This window comes from Mustelus asterias, chromosome 7 (genome assembly GCF_964213995.1).
Source record: "Mustelus asterias chromosome 7, sMusAst1.hap1.1, whole genome shotgun sequence".
Lineage (NCBI taxonomy): Eukaryota > Metazoa > Chordata > Chondrichthyes > Carcharhiniformes > Triakidae > Mustelus > Mustelus asterias.
In genome coordinates, this window is record NC_135807.1 from 82,847,272 (window position 1) to 82,871,320 (window position 24,049).

Sequence of the window (24,049 nt, forward strand, 5' to 3'; positions counted from 1 at the left end):
CAGGAACACAAAGGGTATTTATTAACAAGGAAAAACTATCCAGAGGCTGTCAGCTCCACAGCTGCCCTGGAGCAGCACCCCCACACCCCCCCCCCCCCGCCCCCCCCCCCCCCCCCCCCCCCCCACCCCCCCCCCCCCACCCCCCAACTCCAAACTCCCGGTTGTCCCAGTCCCTACACGTCTTCTAGATGCCTTCTGCCTAAGAGAAAGAGCTCCATCCACCTGGGGTGATTACCCACTCTCATCCGAATTGGTTCCCCAGCCAGGTGACCCTCTTCTGCTGTGTTGTCCCTGATGCGCGATATAACTCACGAGGCTAGAGATGCTCGAGGAAATAAAGGCTTTTATTGACTACTACAATAGAGCTACCATATATAATACACGATCCCAGACTGAGGGGTCCCAGACAGAGCAGTGACCTTTATACCTCTCCCAGGAGGCAGAGCCCGACTGGGATGTACCATAATAACTGTATTACAGGTAGAACAGCCCAACCCTAACCCCAACAGTAACATGTAGAACAACCCAACCCTAACCCCAACAGCGACATATATACAGACTCATAGTACTGGCCAGACCCTGGCTCAGTACTACCTGGTGGGAACCAACGATGGTTCACCACAGTCCCTAAAGGGACAATCACAATTTTCAACAGGAGTGAATAGTCAAGAGAAATTTTCTGAATGAGTGGAGAGGTTAGCAGGCGGACAGTTTGCAGAAGGTATTCACTGAACTGGTCAGTTTTATATTCTTGATTTGAAACCTTAAGACTTCCATTGTGACAGTCAGAGTATTTATGAGAGGTGCTCCTAACTCTGCCTATAGCCTGTGTGCCTATGATCTCTGTGTAACCGAAGTCACCTTTGCTGTTGCCATGTGCTCAACGATACTTCAGTGAGTACGTAAAGAGAAACTATGATTCAAATGTAACTTATAAGTGAGATAATGCTACTTATCTCAGTTTTGAACTGTAAACAGTGGAATAAGTCAACTGACTTGCAATTCAATTCTGCTGCAACAACCTCTCTTTGAAAGTAGACAATCCCATAAAACACAGTAGGGGCATACAAGTGTTGAACCTCTGGCCCTTCCTGAACTCCTTCTTTACTGTGGGCTGGTGCCTCATTTTGTGTGTGGAATTCTCCCACAGCGGGTTTGGTAACAGACGGGAACAGCGAACCTAGTGGGAGCCAAAAGATTGAAAACCTACAGATATAAAATCACATTGCAGTTCTTCCAATGGTAGGTTAATGGCGAGTCGGTCTTCCTCCTGACTGATGCCATGAATGCTATTTTCATGCATTTGCATATCATGAATGCTCATTGAAACAGTTTCCTGCCGGTGTCCCATCAAGCCTTTCAATTCTTTGTCATGCCAGTGTGAAATTACATCGGTCTAAAACCCAATTGAGCAAGAATGGCAGGCACAAGGCAAGAGATTTGGAGGTGAATGCAACAAAGTCTTTCTGCCGTAGTGCTGCTCCTAATGTAGGGGCAGACTGGATCCTGCCCACCATCTCCATGCCAAGCTAGTCTTCATGGACATCACTGTGCTGTTGAATGCATGGACCCTCCTGTGTCACTGAGTCAGATCAGTGCAGTTCCTAGGGTTGGGGAGTACAGGGGACTTCTTCCAGTTCAGGCCAGTCTATCTTCCATTCTGGCATGTATAATATAATTCGTCTAACCTTGCTATTTGTTCCGACACAACTGCTGCATCAAATCAACCACGACTACTTTGCAGTAATATTTATTCCTTGCTTTTGTTCTTTTCTTCAAAGTATGTGGTTTCTTCTGAACCGACAGCCAGGCCCCCTCACTTGTTGATAACAGCATTTACCTTTCCTACTTGTTGCCTTTGGATATTTGATGGCAATTAACTCCCACCTGAAGCATTCTCCTGCTTTTCATTAAAATAGGAATATCAGGTGATCACCAGATAATTCAAAATGATAAAAGTTTTGTCCATCTTATTTCACTCATCCAAAAAAACCACCTGAGTTCCTCCACTGCAGCAACCGAATGGTTCTTATGTGATTCCAAAGTTTTGCTCCCATTGATTAAGATTCCATTCCCCAATTTGAACACGCTGTGTGAAGAACACTTCCTAATAACAGTCTTAAATTTGCCTTTTACAAACATCCCTTTTGTCCTCCTGTCATAATTTTGGTTAAAATGGCTTGATGGGTTATTTATGCCATAACCTTTTCTGTCTTGAATATCTCTGCAATGTTTTCTTTTAAGTAACATCTTTAATAGTTGAAAAGTCCATTGTTTTGCCAGGTTTTCCTTACAACTAGATAACAAATACTATGGATAACTCTTGTGTTATTTTAGTGAATTTTAGTGAATTTTCCTCGAGTGCTTATATAGTGGGTTTGTATCCTCATTATCCTAGATTGGATAGTATTTCAGGTATGGTCTGACGAGGGTATAGTTTTAGGATGATTTTCCCTGATTTATAGTTTGCTGTTTTCAATCTATGGACTTTTTGTTATTGCTCTGCACTGGTTGCAAATGTTAGGATGTGGTGCATTTAACATCCATTGTTCAGGTATAAAGCAGATGGCGATCATACCAATTTAACATTGGGACAGTCTGTGCCCAACAAGCACAAGCAACGGTCCCATTGCTACGTTCATAAGGTCCATTATGTGTCTATTGAAATGAGTCACTGACGAATTCTGAATGCTGTAGTCGGCACCTACCCGACTAATCAGCGAATTCCCTCTGCTGCCAACTGCAAGAAGGTTTTTTTTTCTTTTAAACTTTCTGTGGAGCTAGGAGCAGCAAAAGTGTTCGCTTCCAACTCCACAATCTTCGCAATTGCCCATGTGGTAATTGTCTCAATCTGCTGGGTAAAGGTCACATTGTGGGGGGGGCCATGGCCTGGTGATATTATCACTTGACTATTAATCCAGAAACTCAGCTAATGTTCTGGGGACCCTGGTTCAAAACCTGTCACAGGTGGAATTTGAATTCAATAAAAAATATCTGGAATTAAGAATCTACTGCTAACCATTGTTGATTGTTGAAAAAACCCATCTTGTTCACTAATGTCCTTTTACGGAAGAAAATCTGCCGCTCTTACTTGGTCTGGCCTACATGTGACTCCAGAGCCTCAACTGCCCTCCAAGGGCAACTAGGGATTGGCAATAAATGCTGGCCAGCCATCGATACCCATGCCCCATGAAAGAATTAAAAAAAAACATGACCCAGGGAGCCAATAAAGGAGCAGAATGGGGGAATCACCCTAGTAAGCAGGGCTTGCTGTTCTAGAACCATCTCAGGAACCGGCTGCAGCCATGAGGCTTCAAGCCTCTGTCTAGCCTTTACCTGTAAATAATTGCGTTGTTGTTTTTCCCATAACCGGTGAGCAAGAATGATCACATTGGCTATGGGGGTAGCCTTGAATAAAGCGAGCCTTGAACTGAGAGTATACATTTATGTTGATGTGTGAAGTTGAGACAAAGAAGAGTAATTACATAAATGCCCTTATTTGGATGGATAGATCATTTTGATGCCTCTGTGGAGGGCTGGACACAACACATAGAGTGTTTAGGCTATTACCTTCAAGTCAACAGAATAAAGAAGAAGGGGAAGAGAAAGGCAATCCTCCTAAGTGCATTTGGAACTCAGGCTTACAATTTGATTTGCAGTCTCACAACCCCAAGTGCCTCCAAATCCAAGTCATTCAGTGAGATAATTAAATTAGTAAAGTCACATTTCCATCCAAAACCATTGGTCATAATGCAGAGCTTTAAGTTTAATTCAAGAGAGCCCCGGGGTGGTGGGGGGGGGAAACTTGTGACTTATAACACGCAAATTGAAGCAAATCTCAGAGCACTGCGACTTTGGAGCCACTTTTAAAGATATGCTGCTACACAGATTAGTCTGCGGGGCGAATGGGGATAGCACTGGCAATGGAGAGCACTGAAAAGGATGCACAAGAGTTACAAAGCATGCAAAATGGTGCCATTCACCAGTTATGGCGGGAACCTGCAGTCAGCAGTGCCAAAAATGAAGATGTAGCAGTGGAGCAGGAAGTTAATTCAGTCACAAATAAAACAAGAAGATTTAAAAGAGGAAATCAGTCAGTAAAGATTGAAGCAGAATGTTACCGTTGTGGGGTCACCACTACCCTGAATCCTGCAAGTTTAAAGATGCTGAATGTTTTTTCTGACACAGGAAAGGCTACTTAAGGCATAGGTGCAAAAGCAAGTCAAGTTGACCCAGTAGCTGATTAAGTGGAGTGACGCAAGTATGTAATGTGGAAGACGCTGGCACCAACGATTTAGATCTTCCCAGTTTAGTGAGAAAACGGGCAAGATAGCCCTCATTACTGTAATGCTCCTAGCAAATGGAAAGCCTCTTAAGATGGAAGTAGACACTGGGGCATCTGCTACTGTGATAGGTCAACATACATTTTAGTACTTGAGAGAAAGAGCCCAGGCATTGAATTTAAAGAGTACTGCAATAATGTTAACAACTTACACAGGAGATGCCGTAAAAATAATGGGCATAACAACAGTACCTGTAAGCTATGGGCAACAGTCTGCCCAGCTCCCAGCAATAGTGTCAAGCAAAGGACAAAGCCATCCACCTGGGCCACGATTGGCTGAAGGAAATCAAGTTAAATTGGACCAAGATTTTCTAAGTGCAGGGAGAAGGACTGCTCAAACTGATGAAGAAATATGAGCGACGAGAGGCAGGATAAAGGTCCTGTAGGTAAAGATCTATGTAAATCCAGAAGTGACCCCTCGATTTTTTTTTTAGGGTATGCCTTATGAGAAAAGGTGGATATTGAATTAAAGAGATTGGAAGAACTAGGCATTTTCCAGCCAGTTCAGTTTGCGGAATGGGCACCACCCACGATCCCTATGTTGAAGTATTTGCAAGGACTACAAGTTAACAGTTAATTGGGTTGCCAAATTGAATAAATATCCAATCCCAAAGATTGAAGACCTGTATGCAATCTGGATAGAGGTCAGTCTTATACAAAGATATGAGTCACACATATCAGCAACTTGAATTAGATGACACTTCCCAAGGTTATGTCACGATAAACACACACAAAGATTTGTTCCAGTAAACATGCCTGCCCTTTGGTATGACGTCAGCATGTGCCATTTTCCAGAGGATAATGGAACGTTTGGTGCAAGGGCTGCCACAAGTTATAGTATACCTTGATGATCTTATAACATCATTGACAGAAGCTGAGCACCTAACTAAACTTGCAGGAGGTGCTAAAGAGATTTCAAGAGGCTGGAGTTTGCCTCAGGAAGGAGAAATATACTTTTCAAGCCATTGAGGTAGCCTACTTGGGGTACCATGTGGATGTACAAGGATTGCACCCCGTGGAAGACACAGTCAGAACCATAAAGGGGGCCCCGGCTTGAGCTCAAGTCATTTTTAGGAATAGTGAGTTACTACGGTCATTTCTTACTGAATTTGTCGATGTTATTGGCCCTCTTGCAAAAGATGCATTAGCACTGCTTTTGGTAGACTCCCCAAACTTAACAGAGTAGGTAATTACTGAATTCTTCAAACTTGTTAGTGCATTTTGACCCATCTAAGAAATTGATGTTAATCTGCGATGCCCTTCCAAGTGGCATTGATGCGGTGTTGTCCCTTGAGGTGGATGATGGATCTGAAAGGTCAATAGGGCATGTCTGGAGAATCCCCTCAAAAGCCAAATAAAGCAGAGAATCCTGCTACCAGCAAACAGCGTGCCACCTCCCACCGCCGAGAAACACACGGCTGGGAAGCCGGAGGATTCCTCACCAGAGTTAACGTTTCAGGTTAGTGGCCTTCCATCAGAATTCATGAACTGTTCTGATGAAAGGTCACAGATCTGAAGCATTAACTCAGTTGCTCTCTCCACAGTTGCTGCCAGACTTGCTGAGTGCTTCCAGCATTTTCTGCTCTCATTATGGGCCAAGATTTAATCTTGGCGAAGGGTGAGCTGCTTCCCCTAGTCTGAGAGAGAAAAGCCAGTCTGAGTTCCTTTCCTAATCGCTTATTTGTGAATCTGTTGTAAAAGTGCATATTTATGATCATATGACTGGGATGCAATGTGATGATCCCTTGGTTAAACAGTTGGTCACTGCGGAGTTTTACCTTGGGACATAGAATTGGAATATTGCCTAGTCTGCAGTAAGATTTAGAAACAAAGTTTATTTATTAAAGTTAATTTATTAGTCGCAAGTCGACTTACATTAACACTGCAATGAAGTTACTGTGAAAATCCCCTAGTTGCCACACTCCGGCGGCTGTTCAGGTCGGAGAATTTAACATGGCAAATGCACTTAACCAGCACATCTTTTGGATTGTGGGAGGAAACTGGAACACCTGGAGGAAACCCACGCAGACACGGGGAGAACGTGCAGAGTCCGCACAGTCACCCAAGCCAGGAATTGAATCCTGGTCCCTGGCGCTGTGGGGCAGCAGTGCTAAACTCTTTGCTACCCAATATTAAAGGGAATAAAACCTAGGGAATGTACTATTAGAAATGTTGCTACTTTGTTCCCTGCGTATGACTCTTAAAGAGTTAAGATCCCGTACTTGATCATTTTACCAACCTGATTATTTGACTCGCATACGCAAGCTCCGGTTTTGATGCAAACTGCCATGAAATAGTATTTTACTTTGTAAGCTCTATAAGGTTCTGGCCAAACCCCCTTGTGCGAATAATAAAGTATGTACGGGGCAAAAGGGATGTGCTCAAGTGACTGAACTCATTTCTGGTCGGTTCCACTGTGTTTGTTAGTAAATTAGTCATTAAACAAGGGATTAGAGTTAATGATGGTTAAACAATTTGTGCTGTCTCATAAGCAGTTTTATAAAATGTGTCTAATTTGGCATGATGTATCCAATTCTCATTATCACCGTGGCTATTGGTATGGGAGAGATGATACTTGGGCCTCAAGAAGTCCCAATGATTTTATCTCTCTGATTTTTATGGATCTGCGCACATCTCTGTCAAACTTTGCAGAGGCCTGACTGCTTTTTTTTAAATCTAGAATTACTAAACTGATTATCCCTGTGAACCAAAAGCTGCTCCGCAAACCTCCTTAAACACTGAAGACAGGGGATCCTCCCAGTCATCACAGCAAATGTGAAAGGGCCAAGGCTCCCAAGCACCGCCAGTGCAAGTGAGTTCTGAAAAGCTTTGTCCTGAGCAAGAGCACACTGGCAATTCACTGTCGCTGCTGGGACCTTTCCTTTTATTGTGGAAGTTGTTTCTGTGGTTTTAATTATTTTAATGGGCACATGGGATCACAGCATGGTGTTTAAATTCATTCTGGAACCCTGTGTGCAGCTGGCGACCTTTAAGTGATAGTTCACTCAAGTGGATTATTGTTTTCATTCTTCATTTGAGTGAATTATCACTTGTTCGGGCAGTGAAAATAACATTCAATTCCACAGAGTTGAACAGATTAATTTAATTAATTAGTAAAGGATTCAAAGTTCCTTGCCACAAAACACTTATAAATATAATTTTGTGCATCAAAAAAGATTTAACTTTTAAAGAGCGTTTGTATCATTTCTGAGATTAGCTGTGTAGAGTTCTTGGTTGTTCAAAGAGGACCTGCAGGAAGAATGTTTTGTGTCTAGAGATCAAGGTGCCTGTTGATTTACTAAAGCCATGACGGTCTGTGCACAGCTTTTATTTCAACCAGCAAAGCTAAAGGAGAGTGTGCTGTACTACTGTTAGCCATGATTTTTTTTTTCCAGAACTACATACCCAGCCTAAACAATATTCATGTCAACTGGTTTGGCATTGAAAACAATCGTGTTGTTCCTTCCAAAAATCAATCATCTGAAAAATTTATACAGCCATCTTGAAATTATCAAAGACAATGGCAAAAATGTAAGTCAATTTTCAGCTGTAGAAGTGAGACTATGAATGATTTGAAAGGGATGATTCTTTCAAATGAAAATGCCCCACAGCTTTGAAATTTTCCTGGAGCACTTATATAAATTGTGTTTGTCTGTAATACTCTTGTCGCTCAAACATTGAGAGTCTGACTCTTCAACCAGAAGGTAACAGGTTTGCACCTCTGGTTAAGCTGCCACAACAACCTGCCGTCTATGCTGGACTGAGGTGTGTTACTTTGCAGCGGAACTGTTACATGGAACACCAGTTCATTTCGCGAAAAGCCAGCGCTGTCGAGCTCAACTCACTGAAAACCCTATTTGGCTGACTAATTGAACAGAGGGAGCTCTGTGTGTCAAGATGGCCCTGGGCTAGAAGAGATGTATTGGTGAGCAGATATTTTTGAGGGAGAGGGTTGCAGGGGGTGTGAGGGGGAGGAAATAAAATGAAAATAGATGAGACCTTTCATGTTTCTAAAGCATTCAAAATATTCCTTTAATAAGTCAGTAAATTGTACTTGTTTAATAACAGAATTAAAGTAAATTATTGAACTGTACAGCATTCTATTTATTTTGAATAAGGTGAAATGTTGCTTTGGTGTAAATATCTCAGCAGTTCAAGAGTTAAATTGCGTGCCTGTCACAGAAGTAAAGAATTTTCCTCGTGAAGGAGACGGTTTCAGTAAATTGTGATTTGTTCCATTCCTTTCTCCGACCACATCAGACAGTGTCTGAGAACAGGATGGGATGGATCACATGGCTAAAGAAAGGGAATGCGCTCCTTGAAACATTTTTCAATGAGAGGATCTGAAAGCTTTGCTTGGTTAAAAAAATCAGACAACTTAAGTTGATTTCCTGTAAATAGTGGTGGATTTTTTCTTTGTGCATGTGAGATGGCCTGCACTGCGCAGTCTGTGCTTTAGTTTGCTTGAAGTAAATGTTGAAAACAACCCAGTAAAAAGAAAATCGCCAAACGTGAAAATTACTCACCGCCAGTGAACCATTAGCTCGGAAAGACTGGCTGAGCTTTTAAACCTACTCCTATCTTTCCTTAGATTTCCATTCAACATTAAAAGCAAAAGTTCTACCCATTTGGAATACAAATCAATATAATCACCCAATTAATAGATTGTATTTTATCGGGTACCTGGGTAAATGTAGCAACTACTTGACTTTGTATTTTTAAATTTAAGGACAGAAGTTATGTTGGGCTCCTCAACGAGTTAATCATAATTGGTCCATAAACTTTTCAAAGGAGAGCTTTCTTTGGCATCAACCCTATGTATGTTAACAAATTTATGGCTTTTTTTTTAAAGTGTTGTGCAACAACATGTTGCATGGCAGTGACGGAGGAAGTACATCTGATCTTTGTGGGAGGGGTTTGTCGTAGAACTCTCAGCTTGTGAATTTGCATTGTGCTTTCTGGGTCACTCAGCTGCTCTGCTGATTCTAATGATCGGACACCTTTGGTGCGCCGCGGCTGCAACATATATTTTCAGGTGGGATCAAGCATGTTTGGTGGCGTCTGGAGAACTCTGAAGATGTTAGAGGAGGGATTTGTGTCAGCCATGCCGGTGATGACTCGGTGATGAACCGTTAAATAAAATGATCTGTCCCCAGGCTAGACTGTTGGTCCTTTGCCAAGCAGTAATCCAGTACAATTAACCATCAAAGAGACGGGTGCGAGAGAATATTATTACAGATTGGTATGCAGCCACCTGAGAAAGCAGAGAGCTTTACAAGAGCAGCAGCTGAAAGCGATAACATTGTTGTATTATTGTGTTCCACTTCCTTGTATTTAAATCCTTATTGTGCGGTGTAAGAATAAGCCAAAGCCACTGCACTCATACAAATGTCACTTTCAGTTTGGAGTCCTTTGAAATCGCATATTTCCAGGTAGTATTTGCTTTTTGATGGAATCTGTTTATGCAGTTCTTAAATCTCCAACTGGCCTGCACAAGTGAAAGGAAATAGCAGTCGGCAGAGGTCATAATATAGAACTTCAGCTCTGGACAGTCATTGTTAAGATTCTCTGAAAAGATCCCTTTTTAAAAAAACAAGTATAACCACATTTGATTATATAATCTCAATAAATGTGCACTAGCCGTTTACTTTTTAGCGAATATCTGGGTTAAGATATTTCAGGAATGCCAAAACTTTAAAAAACAGACATCTTTTACTCTGTGTGGCCTTTTAACTGTCTTCATTTTATTTTCCTCACTTGTTCCAGTATCATCATGATGATTATTATATCACAGAGGAATGCAACTTGGCTTGCTTGAAATGTACAGTTTTAGAATAACTATTTCAGCATTTACATAAATTGGTGGTTCAGTAAGATTGTTATAACACCAAAAAGAAATTCTTTGTCAATTGGATTTAACATTTTACCTCAAGTTCCTGTTGTGTACAAATCTCCATAGTTATAGCGTGTTGTTACCACTGTTAAAATCTTTTTAAAAAATCAACAGTTCTAAGATGCTGGGAGCTCGAAAGTGTTATTTTAAGGTGTTGGAAACGAACCCGTTAAGCATCAAGATTCCTACAGCTCAAAGGTGACCAGTTTTTGAGACTTACAAAAAAAATACCGTACCACCGTAACCTCATAAATCAGCAACTCCAGTTTGAGAGCCTTAATTTGCAAAGCCTTTCACTTTGCCCAATTGCTCAGAGCGAGAACAGTTTCAAAAGGGAAACAATGACTTTTGAAAAGTATTTGACTGTTTTTTCCTCCTTGTTGTATGCTTTTTCTTCCTTGGAAAAATGCCCCCAATTTAGTTACCATCCCAAAACATCATAAACTCAAGATTATGTACATGATTTGTAAACGGCCTCCTTGAGAGAATCACAAATTGAAGTAATTGGTAAACTGCTGAATCAAGTTGTGCTCTGAGGTGAATCTGAATATAAAGGAGATGCTGTATAACTAACCCAACTAGTCCATGGATCTCTTTCCCCTGAAAGAAACAAAGATAGCAGTAATTAATGACCCTGACTCTGTGCCAAAAAAGCTTTATTCTGACAATTCCAACTTAATTAAAACTTAAGACATTTCAATGGCCTCAGAAAGCCCCTGATGGGGTGAACTCTTGCAGACTCGTGAGAAAATTTTGTAAGTTAAAGGAAAAGATCTGTGTTACCACTGGTGCTATGACTCTAATCCCTGACAGTCAAAGAATCTATTTAGCCATGTATTTTCTTTAACCGGCTCACACCTGCAGGCTTACTTGCACTTCCTCCACACCAAAGAAGGCGTTTTTTGTGTTTTGCGGAAGATCTGATAATAGAAGCCTTGTTGTTGCTTTTGTTTTTGTTCATTGTTCATTAGCCTGTGAGTAGCGGAGGCACACTTGATACGCTCAGCCTGCTTGGGGATATAGCTCAGCTGCGAGCATTTGAGGTGGCACAACATCAGCCCAGAAGGTTTGGCAAAGCATCTTTTAATGGATAAAGTTGTTCAAATTAGGCCACTCAGCTAACAGGCCATTTTCAATAAGAGTGGCATGCTGCTCTTTAATGCACTTTCCTCAGAAAGAATAGTTCACAAAGTTTGACTCTGAAGATTCAATGGGTGATTCACTTCCTACATGCTTCTTTTTCAATTAACATGCTTAAGAAGTCCAGCCAGGTATGTCCATCCAATACTGAAAAGGGCAGCCCTGTTTGTGTTGCATGCAAGCACAACGGTTCTTAACAATTTACCCATTAGTTATCCAACACTAAAAAAGAAGCCCTTGAAATAACATTGGTTGCATACTAATTGAAGTAAACAGTTGCGGAATTAGCATAAGAAAAACGAGTTTAATTTCATCTCTCCTGTAGAAAGAGCTTTTGTGTATTATAGACAAAATCCACCAGTTCCTACTATCCCGAACAGAAAGAAAGACATTGTTTGTAAGGATAGCAGAGGTAAATGGAAGTTTCTCTATGAAATCCATGGTGTTACTCAGGATGATGTTATGTCCTGTTAAATAAGTTATTTCAGAGTAGGCTTGTACAAGAAAGAGTACAATGCTTGTAAGTATATCTAGCAAGTAAAGTGTAAGATGACTGTTTATAGAGGTAACCAGTGTTTGTCCTTGTGCAATGTTGATGCCATTGTGTGGGGTTTGAAGGATTAGTGATGAAAGACCTTCACTTGCAGAAGAGCTTCCAAAACTGTTGCGTTTTTAATTGAATATTGTAAGCTATGACTTGGCTCAACAAGTGTCAAGGGCAAAGACATTATCTCGGGGTCGCATGCACTAAATTCAACTACATCAACATGTACCTTTTAAGTTTAATATTATCCTTACTTAATGTATTTAATATATAAATCATTTTCCACCTATCAACTTTAATGTTTATTTATGTAGCAAAGTCTAATGACCAAAGTAAACAGGTCATGTTTGAGACATGTAATAGAGGCGGGTACAATTTTGTCTTTTAAAAAGCATTTGGATAGTTCCATGGGTACGATGGGTATAGAGGGATATGGGCCAAATGCGGGCAATTGGGATTAGCTTAGAGATTTTAAACAAAAAGGGCGGCGTGGACAAGTTGGGCCGAAGGACCTGTTTCCATGCTGGAAACCTCTATGACTCTGTGACAATGTTGAGCCCTGCTAAATTTGTAGTATAAATTTTACTGCAAATGATAAGTGTGTTAGCTTTTTAAAAAAAATTGAAATACTGCGCATTAATTTTCTTTCCAATATTTATTGTCAGGAGTTGAAGAAACATTTATTTTGCAGATGGCATGTGACTTTTTTAAAAAAAAACTTGATTTTCAATTCTGCAATGGGACTTTAGCCCCAAAAGAGCACACTGCTAATTGAGAGCTGGAAGCTTCAGATTTACATGGGCTGTCTTGTAACTGTGCTCTCCATCTTAAATTTCTAAAAAAAAATGTATTGGAACAAATGCTAAGTTTGAGAAGTGAAAGTAACCCTATTTAGCCCCTGACATATACTACTGCAACCAGATCGGCTTCGAGCTCACTGGGAAAAAAATCAACATTTCAAATATATCTGATTACAACTTATGGGAAGAACTGATGGCTCTGATCCCTGTGGTATCCTTCATTTACACAAATAAAGATTGTAGCACAAGTAGGTCAATGAGATTATGCAGTAAATAAACTGGTTGTGAATGGCAGTACACATTGACTTAAAATAATAATCAAATCAACATCCTTACAGGAAACTGCTTAGAACTTTGTTTTGTAAAATAAATAACAATGTGTATAAGTAAACGTGTCTGTGTGAGAGTAGCAAAAGAGTGTCTGCATGTGTATGTATACATGTTCACTGAGTTTTTCTTTGCATGTGTCCGATGTAAATATGTTTATACTGATTGTGTATGTTACTTTTTTTCTTTATTCTTTCATGGGATATGGGCGTCACGGGCAAGGGTAGCATTTGATGCCCATCCCTAAATTGCCCTTGAACTGAGTGGCTTCTCAGGCCATTTCGGAGGGCAGTTAGCAGTCAACTACATTGCTGTGTGTCTGAAGTTACATATAGGCCAGACCAGGTAAGGATGGCAGATTTCCTTAAAGGACACCATGAACCAGACAGGTTTTCAAGAAAATCAAAGATCGTTTCGTGGTCACCATTACTGAGACTAGCTTTATATTCCAGATTTATTAACTGAATTTAAATTCCACCAGCTGCTGCGGTGGGTTTTGAACCCATGTCCCCAGAGCATTAGCCTGGGTCTCTGGATTTCTAGTCCAGCTGTGGAGATGCTGGCGTTGGACTGGGGTAAACACAGTAAGAAGTCTAACGACACCAGGTTAAAGTCCAACAGGTTTATTTGGTAGCAAAAGCCACTAGCTTTCGGAACAGGCTGTTCCGAAAGCTAGTGGCTTTTGCTACCAAATAAATCTGTTGGACTTTAACCTGGTGTTGTTAGACTTCTTACTGTGTTTACTAGTCCAGCAACATTACGAGTGTGCCACTGTCTCCCCAAATCTCCCCAATTTGTGCATGAGTACTGTATGTACAGAATGTAGCTATATCAATCAGTATTTGTTATTGTGTATTGGGTTCTTTTACATGAGGTATTTGAAAGAAAAAATAGTCCCTTCCAGTCTCAAATGCCAGAATTCAGTGTTATCTGACTGCAGCTTAGTAGCTTTAAAGTATGAGTTACGACAGTTCTGTAGGATTTAAAGTGTTCAGTGGAGCTCTGTAGGATTTTCAATAGAATAGACTAAGATATTTTAGGCTCTATTAAATCAGTGGGTGTTTTTGATCAAATCTAATGTTGATCTTAATGAAAGGTCACAGTTTGACATTTGGTTATCTTGCATATTTTCTCTAGGTTGGTTCTTTTTAGCCTTTAATTATTGCAGGTTTCTAGGCCAGCTTGCTTAATTTCATCTTTAGTAACACTAAGCAGACCATCACCTTGATGCAAACAGTGGATTAGATGCAGCAGTTAATCTCTCTTCATGGGTAACATCTTCTGTTTGAAATTGTGAAGAAACAGGTTTCCTCACTCTTTCTGGGAGTCGGGCCTCAGACAATGTTTACAAGCAGGAATAACAGAGGCGAAGCAGACTGTTCCCATTACTCTCATTGTCCTCTTTTGGTTTTGTTTCTTTTCAGCATTTGCAAAAGCATGAAAGTGCGGCGAACTCCAAGTCGTGCTACTTCAACTGTGGCCTTTGCAACTACACCACCAAGGCTAAGCTGAACCTGGTTCAGCACGCACGGTCTCTGAAACACCAGCAGACAGAGAGCCTGCACAGGCTACAGTTACACCAGCAGGGGCTGGCACCAGAAGAGGACAATCTCAATGAGATCTTTTTCGTTAAAGACTGCCCACCAAGTGAACCTGGTGAGTACCCACAGCTGGCTGTCCTGTTACCAACCATCTCTTTCAGTACCCAGAGCTTGTCCTGCAATGTAAAACATGTTGGTTTTAATCCCTCAGACCATGAACATGTTGTTCCCATTAAGGCCTTCTCTTTATATCAGTAACATACGCAGTTCTGCATGCAGTGACATCTTTAGCAGGCATGCAGGAGGTTATGAAACTCTACCTTGGGAGGATCTCACAGTGAAATTTTTCCCCCCAGAGTGAGCTTTAATTTCCTTTCTCATGACTAAAGCAATTTGGCTTTCATTTAAAAGTTTCTTCGCTGCCAGCAGTTAATAAGTGTAACAGGACTGTAAAACTTTCAGAGACAAAAAAAAAGATTAATAGTTTTATTTGAGAGAGACCTGTAATTTAAAACATAAGACTAGTCAGAGTCCATTATTCAATAATTCTAATATTAACAATACCTTCCAAACCAGGCGGCTAACTTGTTTTTGCTTTGGTTGACCCAGAGGAGGGAAACTGCTAACACGTTTTGAATGGCATTCCAAAGCTGAATTAATCTCTGTTCCCTAAAGTGTCCTGTTTATATATGAAATCCAGAAACAGATGGTCATGAGCTGAAAACCACATGCGAAACTTTCTGCATTAAAACTGCCCACATTGGAATTAAATGAGACGTCTGTACTTTTGGCTTTAATTATAACTGGATCAAAGGTGATGCAAGGATTGGGTGCTCAAGAAAGGCTTATTTAGATAATGGCTGTTATGCACTTTAAAATCTTTACATCAGCCCTGGGTGAAATAAAGACCATTGCAGATTTTGGAAGTCAAACGCACTTTTGCTTATTGATTAGCTTAAGCTTTTAGGGCTGAAGTTAAATGTTCTACAAAACCTGCTCAAAGTGTCTAGTTTTAAATAATCTCAGTGAAACAAGTCCAATGGTAGATTGTCGAACATGATATAGTCAAGGGATCAGCATATTGATCTTGGAGTTGTGTCTGATTACTCTAACCTAACAGGGCATAATTCTCTAAAGCATAAAGAACCAAAAAAAAAGGCCAAAGCTGATACTGGGTTTAGTTGGGAAGAGCATAAAAACAGGGATATACAAATCACAATGAGCATAAGCTTCCTTGACTTTATTCCTTTCACTGCATGTTTTGTAGCCCTAGGGATCTCTGTTAGAAAATATTTTAACTGTTAATATCAACGTGAGAAAGATAAATTTGAACGTTCGGAAAGAGCTTGCACCGTTGTCAGCAACACTGGTCTCACTCACGAGAGTCATCTTTGCAGATGTTGGCCAATCGACAAAGACTCCAATGGACATGGATATATGCTGCAGATTTACAGAGATTCTGGTTTTTAACAGTTTCAAAGGTGGGATTTCTTTGAGACTACCTGGAAAGAACTTGTTGAAATTTTACTGATATACACACCATATTTGAGAATCCTTTGATGTGTCAGTGCTGGACACAATGTGCTTATATTGTGTATTTCTGTTGGGCCAGTATACATCAGAAGAAAGGGCTAATACTTTGCAAAATAATTTTCCTTTTTTTCAGTTCCTACATTGCCTCAACCTGATGTTAATAAAGTCATTGACCTCAAATTGATTTTATTTTTAAGAGCATTGTTCCAAATTATTGGGCAATCTTACTTAATCATCTTTTAAATCCTTTCTTATAAAGCACCAAGAATTGGACAGCCAATCCTTGACCTCGCCCAAGGCTACCATTTTGGCTTTATGTAATATGGGCAACAACAGCTGTGTTTTCCAATCCTATGTCTTTGCCTTGTCTTCATGGCATTGCAGAAGCTATTAGTATTTCGTTTTTCACTTGAAACTATGGAAGCCTAAAGTGTAATTAACGGCGCATGCCCTTAACTATATTGAAAATTGTGTTTGAAGTAATTTTCAAAACAGCATTTCTAAGAAAAAACATTAAGTAATCAAAGTGCAGGGAAAAAAAGCATGAAATTAAAGCATACTATTTCACAAAAGTATTACTGTTCCTGGAGAAGTCTAGTGTGAGATCCAAGTTTCTGTAAAAGTTTAATTGTTGTCTTGAAAAATAAAGGGATTTACAGTTCCTTTACTTACCTTACCTAGGGAGCATAATGCTCCACAGCAATTAACACAGGAGGCTTCACTGTCTATTGTCAATGCAGTCCAAATTGTGCTAAATTTCCCGACAAGTAACTATTGTATTTGGCTCTGAACCTAATCTCCAAACAGTCAGCACTGAGATTGCTGCTGTGTCACACAAAATATAAAATCTGTTCTTGTGTCTTATTTGGAGAGTTGGATTTGCACTTATTTGTACAGTTTGCAGGAGGGGTGGGGGGGGGGAGCATCAATGGGAAAAATATGGAGTCAACAGAAGTGATCAAAGGTTTACTTTGATATGATGTCACTCTGATTACAAATGTGAAAATATCCTGGAGGATTTGTCTTGCATGTCAGAGGAAGTTTAAAATAATGGAGCTTCACTCTCAAGCTGGAGTTATTTTTCAAGAATGTATAGACTGAACATAAGTCAGGTGGACCTTTTATTCAAATCATTGACGTGGCCAGGAGAAGATACAGGCAGTCACTATAAATGGCTCTTGGAACGTTTTTTGAATAAAAATGCACAGACTAATGGAATCAGTGAAGCTTGTTACAAAACTAGTCATTTCTCAACAATTTTGATAACATCCATTGTTTTCTTGGTTGGGGAGTGAAATGGTGCGTGGAGAAGAAACATTTTTAAAAACCAGCTCATATTTAAATTCTCAGCAATTTAAAGAGTTAATTTCGCACCCGGTATTATAAAATTGGTTCTTCCTCCCATCACCATGACAAGAAGCAAACTTTATATGGATTCCAAAGTTTATGCAAGTGAGAATCTACTTCCTTTCTGTCCTTTATTCATACACTGTGTTGCCTTTCTGTATAGTATCGACATATAAATGCTTTTCATAATCTGGCAAGATAAAGTGCAGAGAAATGACTACAAATGTGAAATGTGATTTAAAAATTCAGTAGAAATATTTAGCTATCACTGTATGATTTCAGATTGTTTAAGAGTTAGCAGATCATTCATAGACAAGAATTATATAACTCTGAATATTACTATGCTTCCTATTAGCACATCTCTGCTGAATAGTACTTTTCACTCATTTTACGCAAGAGAAACCTTTCCTGATTCAAAGCTTGCCTTCCCAACTCTGACAGCTTGTCAAATAATTATGAATACTTTTGAGAACAAAAGTTACCTTTCAAAACAAACCAATAAAAAAATCAGAGACTGAGAAGAAAGAAATACAAAATGCTTTGATTGTTGTTCTTCTTATTTGTTACAATATGACTAGTCATTAAAGCAAGGCTGATGATGGAGGACAGTGCTGAAAGGTTCACTTGTACTGAGCGTGTTGCCCTCTGCCTTTTATCTCAAGGGCCATCCAGAATCTCAAGCATTTTCACAGGCAATGCTGGGAGAGGGAGGAAATGTCTTTGTACACTTCAAATTTGCAATCTTTCCCTCCCATCATCAGTCCTGTATAAAAATGAAGATCTAGCAGCTGCCAGCTAAATGCAACCTAATGAAAGCCTTGTGGTGTCAGTGGACAGCTGGATTTGAATAGTGGCACGGGGACACAGTGGTTAGCACTGCTTCCTCAAAGCGCCAGGGACCGAGGTTCGATTCATGGCTTTTGTCACTGTCTGTGCAGAGTCTGCACGTTCTCCCTGTGTCTGCATGGGTTTCCTCCGACAGTCCAAAAGACGTGCTGGTTAGGTGCATTGGCTATGCTAAATTCTCCCTTGGTGTACCCGAACAGACACCAGAGTGTTGCACTAGGGGATTTTCACAATAACTTCATTGTAGTGTTAATGTAAGCCTACTTGTGACACTAATAAATAAACTTTAAAAAAATCTGAGTGCCTCGTGATGCAGCGTGGTGGCAGACATTGGAGCTGACTAAAGTAAAAAAGTTTATTTGTTAATGTCACAAGTAGGCTTTCATTAACACTGCACTGAAGTTACTGTGAAAATCCCCTAGTTGCCACACTCTGGTGCCTGTTCGGGTACACCGAAGGAGAATTTATCATGGCCAATGTACCTAACCAGCACACCTTTCGGACTATGGGAGGAAACTGGAGCACCCGGAGGAAACCTGTACAGATTCCACACAGACAGTGAACCAAACCGGGAAGCAAACCCGGGTCCCTGGTGCTGTGAGACAGCAGTGCTAACTACTGTGCCACTGTGATTGAGGAGGCATGTTGAAGAGAGGAAGAGTGTGAGGTGAAAGATGCACACAATCCTCAAGAAAAGCTAGAGGGAAGATTAGCAAAGGCAGGTATCAGAGCAGAGTGAGACTCATTATGTGAGCAATGACAGAATTAGGTACAGTTGGAACCAAACAAGGGGAAAGAGAAATACAAGGAAGGGGGAAAAAATGAAGCTGATAGAAACTGAATCAAATATTTATTTTAAATTCAGGTTTCATTCTCAGTTGGTGACGAGTTAGCTAATCTGTGTTAATAGCTGAAGTCAACTTTTCAGGACATGGGTAGGAGAAAATAAGTTTTGGTCGCCATTCCTAATTGTTTTCCAGTGAGGCAGATGGAAAGTGCTTATGGGCAGCCTTTAGGTCAAAAGGGAATTTTCTTCACCTGTAATGCCCTCCATAATCTTCCAACAACATTTCTACTTGCGGGTGAAGAATATCCACTTAAAAGAGATGCCAGCACTTGTCAGTGCCTTTGGAACTGTATCCATCCCTGTCTGAATCACTGCCTTCAGGAGAAGATGGATACAGCAGGAAAAAATCTTGTGTATCTTTTAAGAAGGAGTTTTAATAAAGAGCACTCCTACATCTGTGAGTACGACCGTGAAGCCATTGCAGACGCATAAGCTCCAGTGAAGATTCCCTAGATTGGTTCCTGGGTTGAGAGGGTTGACCTATGATGAGAGGCTGAGTAAATTGGGCCTATATTGTCTGGCATTTAAAAGAATGAGGGGTGACCTCTTGAAACATGTACGATTCTGAAGGGACTTGACGGGGTTAGACGCCGAGAGGTTGTTTCCCCTGGCTGGGAAACCTAGATCACAAATGCACAGTCTCAACATACGGGGTTGATTATTTAGGACTGAGATGAAGAGAAATTTCTTCACTCAGGAGGTTGTGACTGTTTGGAATTCTCTATCCCGGAGGGTTACGGATGCTCCATCGTTGTGTATTTAGGGCTGAGATTTACAGATTTTTCATCTCTCAGGGAATGTAGGGATATGGGGAACAAGAGATAAAGTGGAGTGGAGGCAGAAGATGAGCCTGGATCGTATTGAAAAGCAGAGAAGGCTCAAGGGCACACATGGTCTACTCATGCCCTATTTATTATGCTAAAATTCAAGAAGCATTTTAAGTGATTCTGGAGAACCGAGATTATGCAATCTCAGGGCACTGTACCTTGAGCATGAAACATTAGCTGTCGTGTATGGCTCACAATGTGACACCTTCAAAATAATAAAACCTTTCACAGTACTATCCACAAGACTAACCGTTACTGTATTTATTTATAGTGAGTTTTCAATAAAACTCAAAAGCCAGAAATTAAACATAATTTCTAATATTTAATTTGATGGAAGGAAAATCAGGTTGCTTTACAAGCATGCAATTTGGCCCACCTAATTTTCTAGAATTTACTCTGCCCAGGTGATCCAGGAAAATTGTAAATTTTAATTGTAAAGCTGAGTGTTAAATTTAGAATGATACACCGTATGGTGAATGCTAAATATAGTGGCTCACACATATGTTATGTATAAAGTAATATTTATTCTGCACCATTTTACATTTAGAAACACAGTGTGGAACAAAAGTAAAATACTGTGGATCCTGGAAGTCTGAAATTTAGAAGAAAATGCTGGAAAGAGTCAGCAAGTCAGGCAGCCTCTGTGGAGAGGAAAACAAAGTTAACGGCCACAACATTTGGAATTATATCAACAGTTTTTCAGCACTATGAATGACATCTCATGCACCCACACTGCTGGTGTGAGGCACGCCAGATGTCATATAGTGACGACTTTCAGTGCAGGCAGAGGAGCATATACTCAAATTGTAGAGAATAGGCAGATTATGGCATCGGTCGTCGTTTAATGCTGATCTGATGCCAGCATTGCTACTTTCAACTTAAAACTCTACTAAGACCCTCTATTAACCTTGTAAAACTGAACACTCGTTCAACAACAGGGAGGACTCCCACCACAAATCATCCATGTTATTTAAAGACATCATCAATGACAAGTCTAAAGGAAGTGTAGGAACAGAAACATCTGGGGGTAAAAGTACAAAAATCAGCGAAGGTTGTAGAGCAGGTTGAGAAAGTTATTAAAAGGGCAGATGGGATCCTTGGCTTTTTAAGTAGTGGCACAGAGTATAAAAGCAGGAAGGGACCATGAAACTTTACAAAACACTGGTCCGGCCTCAACTGGAGTATTGCGTCCAATCTGGGCACCGTACTTTAGGGCAAATGTGAAACCTTTAGGAAAGTTGCAGAAAAGATTTATGAGCATGGGTCCAGGAATGTGGGACTTCAGTCATGGGGATGGATGGCTGATAGGAGAACAGGCCCAACTTCTCCATCGAGAAGAGAAGGTTGAGAGGAGATCAGATAGAGGTGTTCAAATAAAGTTCAAGTTTATTTATTAGTCATAAGTAGGCTTACATTAACGCTGCAATGAAGTTACTGTGAAAATCCCCTAGTCGCCACATTCCAGCGTCTGTTCAGATACACTGAGGAAGAATTTAGCATAGCCAATGCACCTAATCTGCACACCTTTGGAGCATGGGAGGAAACCCACACAGACACGGGGAGAATGTGCAAACTCCACACAGATAGTGACCCAAACTGGGAATCAAACCCGGGTCCCTGGTGCTGTGAGACAGCAGTGCTAACCACTGTGCACTAATGGTCATTAAGGCTCCAGAGTAGATGGAGCATAAATTGTTACCATTGTTGGAAGGACCGGGATCCAGAGGAGACAGATTTAAGGTGATTGACAATAGAACCAATGGTGACATGAAAGAAAGCTTGTTTGAGCAGTGAGTGATTAGGATCTGGAATGTACTGTCTGAGAGGATGGTGGAGGCAGATTTAATTGTGTCTTTCAAAAGGCAATTGGATAAGCACCTGAAGAGTGAAATTGCAGATATACTTGTAAAAGGGAGAGCAAGTGGAACTAGCAGATTTATTTTTGCAGAGAGCTGAAATGAGTCAATGTGTAGAATAGCTTCCTTCAGTGCTGTAATTATTCTAAGATTATACCTTCAGGTTAGTTGCTAATTGGTTTCTGCTGGTTGTTGCTAGGTTACTAGAAATGTTTGGTGGTTTCTACTCTTATTTAAGGTTGGTAAAGTTTACTGGGACTGGTATAGAAAATGGTGAAGGCCTTGATCTCACTTCATGGATTTGATTCAAACCAAGTGCTCTCACTCACAGGTGTGTCGTTGTCTCTTGGCTTGCAGCATGATGGGAAGAAGTAGCAAAAGTGACACAAAGGAAGACAATCTGCTTGAAGAGGGAGGAGGAGGTCAGAGACCTGGGTTCAATTCCAATCTCTGGTAACTGTGTGGAGTTTGCATATTCTCCACGTGTCTGCATAAGTTTCCTCCAGGTGCTCCGGTTTCCTCCCGCAGTCCAAAGATGTAAGGGTTAGGTGGATTGGCCATGCTAACTTGGCCTTTCGTGTCAGGGAAATTAGCAGCATAAATACATGGGGTTACGGGGGTAGGGTCTAGGTGGAAGGCTCGATGGGCCGAATGGCCTCCTTCTGCACTGTAGAAATTCTATGATTCAACTTATCGAACAAACTATTGGGGAGCACAAGCAAAAGTTCCACTGTCTGGAAGACCCGTGTAGTACTCTCCAGAGCACATGTCAAGATGTGTCATGACCTGCTCCATTCTGCACAATCTCACCATCAAAATGGGAACACACCTTGCCACCAGTTATTCAGCAATCAACTGAGGAAGAGGAGGAGCAAATGGAGGAGGCAGTCAATATAGCTACTTTCTGAACAGGTGGATAGTCTGACTGTGGTGCCAGTGAACACAGCCCCAATTCCCCATTCACCAACAATCTCGCATCTTACCTTCCCCCTCTTACTGACCATCGCAACATTCTCTTGGTCACAACACTGAAATAAAAACCAACACAAACAAACCTTCTAAATCAAATTTATCAATCGAGCTGTCCAATATTCCACGCCAAAGTTAACAAATCAGCTTGCACAATCTTTTATTGTCTTTTTCCATTTGCCTTTGCCTGCCCTTGTGCTTGTATGGAGTGCTACCCCAGTGGTTGCAACATGGCTGGTGAAACACTGCTGCCTTTCACTGGAGGAGACTGCAGATGGCCTTGAAGGATGATCTGGAGCAAATCCGGGCCTAGATGGCTCAGCCTTGGACTGCATCATCTTGGCATAGGGATGGCAGTGTGCACTCGCTGGCTGATGGGCAACAGCAAGGGCACTGGCAGAGTGGGAGGGAGAATGCTATTGTCCTGAGGGCGGGCAACAACAGATTTGTGCTCCTTTAAGTTATGCACTATGTCAATATTTAACCTGGTGGCTGCAAGTGGGAGATCAAGTGACAGGGTTTCTTCATCAGTTTTGTTCATCTTTGAATTTTTGCTCCTGTACCATTACGTGGGCAGCTGAGAGTTCTTGTGTATCTAAAAGGAAAAAGACACGAGGAGGTTTGTGTTGAGGGAGTGTTGGGGGTGGGGGGAAGCAAGAGATGCATCCTTAGACCATCTGCAGTTTAGTCAATTGGAAGAGACTGTGGGATGAGGGGGAAGTGGGATGTGAGAAGGAGGATTAAGTATGAGCGCATCATCTTCTCTGGTCTCTGCCCTGCCACTGGCCACGGTCTCCAATGATGGTGGGCACCCTGCCTGTCCTCCTGCTGCCTTCACTTTTGTGTTACCCGGTTCTGCAAGCGAGACAGAGAGTGTGGTGTAATGTGTTGTGGTGACGTGGCTGTCATGGATGAATAGCTGGCAGTGTTTGGAAATTCAGAGATGTGGGTATGAGGTTTGCACCAGTGTTAAGTGTGCAAGGGTGAGGTGAAACTACAAACGTTCACCATGAGTTGTGTTTAAAGAAGATTTTTGGCAGGAGAGTCATGTGGGTATGAAGCTTATGATTCACTTTCAGGATATGGCATTTGAAGGAGTTTTCACTAACCTTGAACGTTTAAGGTCATTGAAATTTTGCAGCACTACTTCCAGGGTCATCAGCGCTACACTGTCGGCATTGATCTGCTTGGCTATCTTGCCATTGCCTTTTCAGTGACTGGAATGTCAACTAGCCCT

At 41.0% G+C, this 24,049-nt stretch overlaps 1 protein-coding gene across 8 annotated transcripts in view; it reads left to right on the top strand.

Moving 5' to 3' along the window:
* LOC144495818 (zinc finger homeobox protein 4-like) overlaps window positions 1–24,049 on the top strand; it is a 242,271-nt gene that overhangs the window by 83,475 nt on the left and 134,747 nt on the right. For all 8 annotated transcript variants that reach the window (XR_013498342.1, XR_013498341.1, XM_078216341.1 and 5 more), the window contains exon 4: window positions 14,471–14,702. Coding sequence is in view for 6 of the 8 variants with exons in the window: in XM_078216341.1 (XP_078072467.1) it covers window positions 14,471–14,702 (232 nt within the window). In the remaining 2 variants the exon portion in view is untranslated. The remainder of the gene's footprint in view (window positions 1–14,470; window positions 14,703–24,049) is intronic.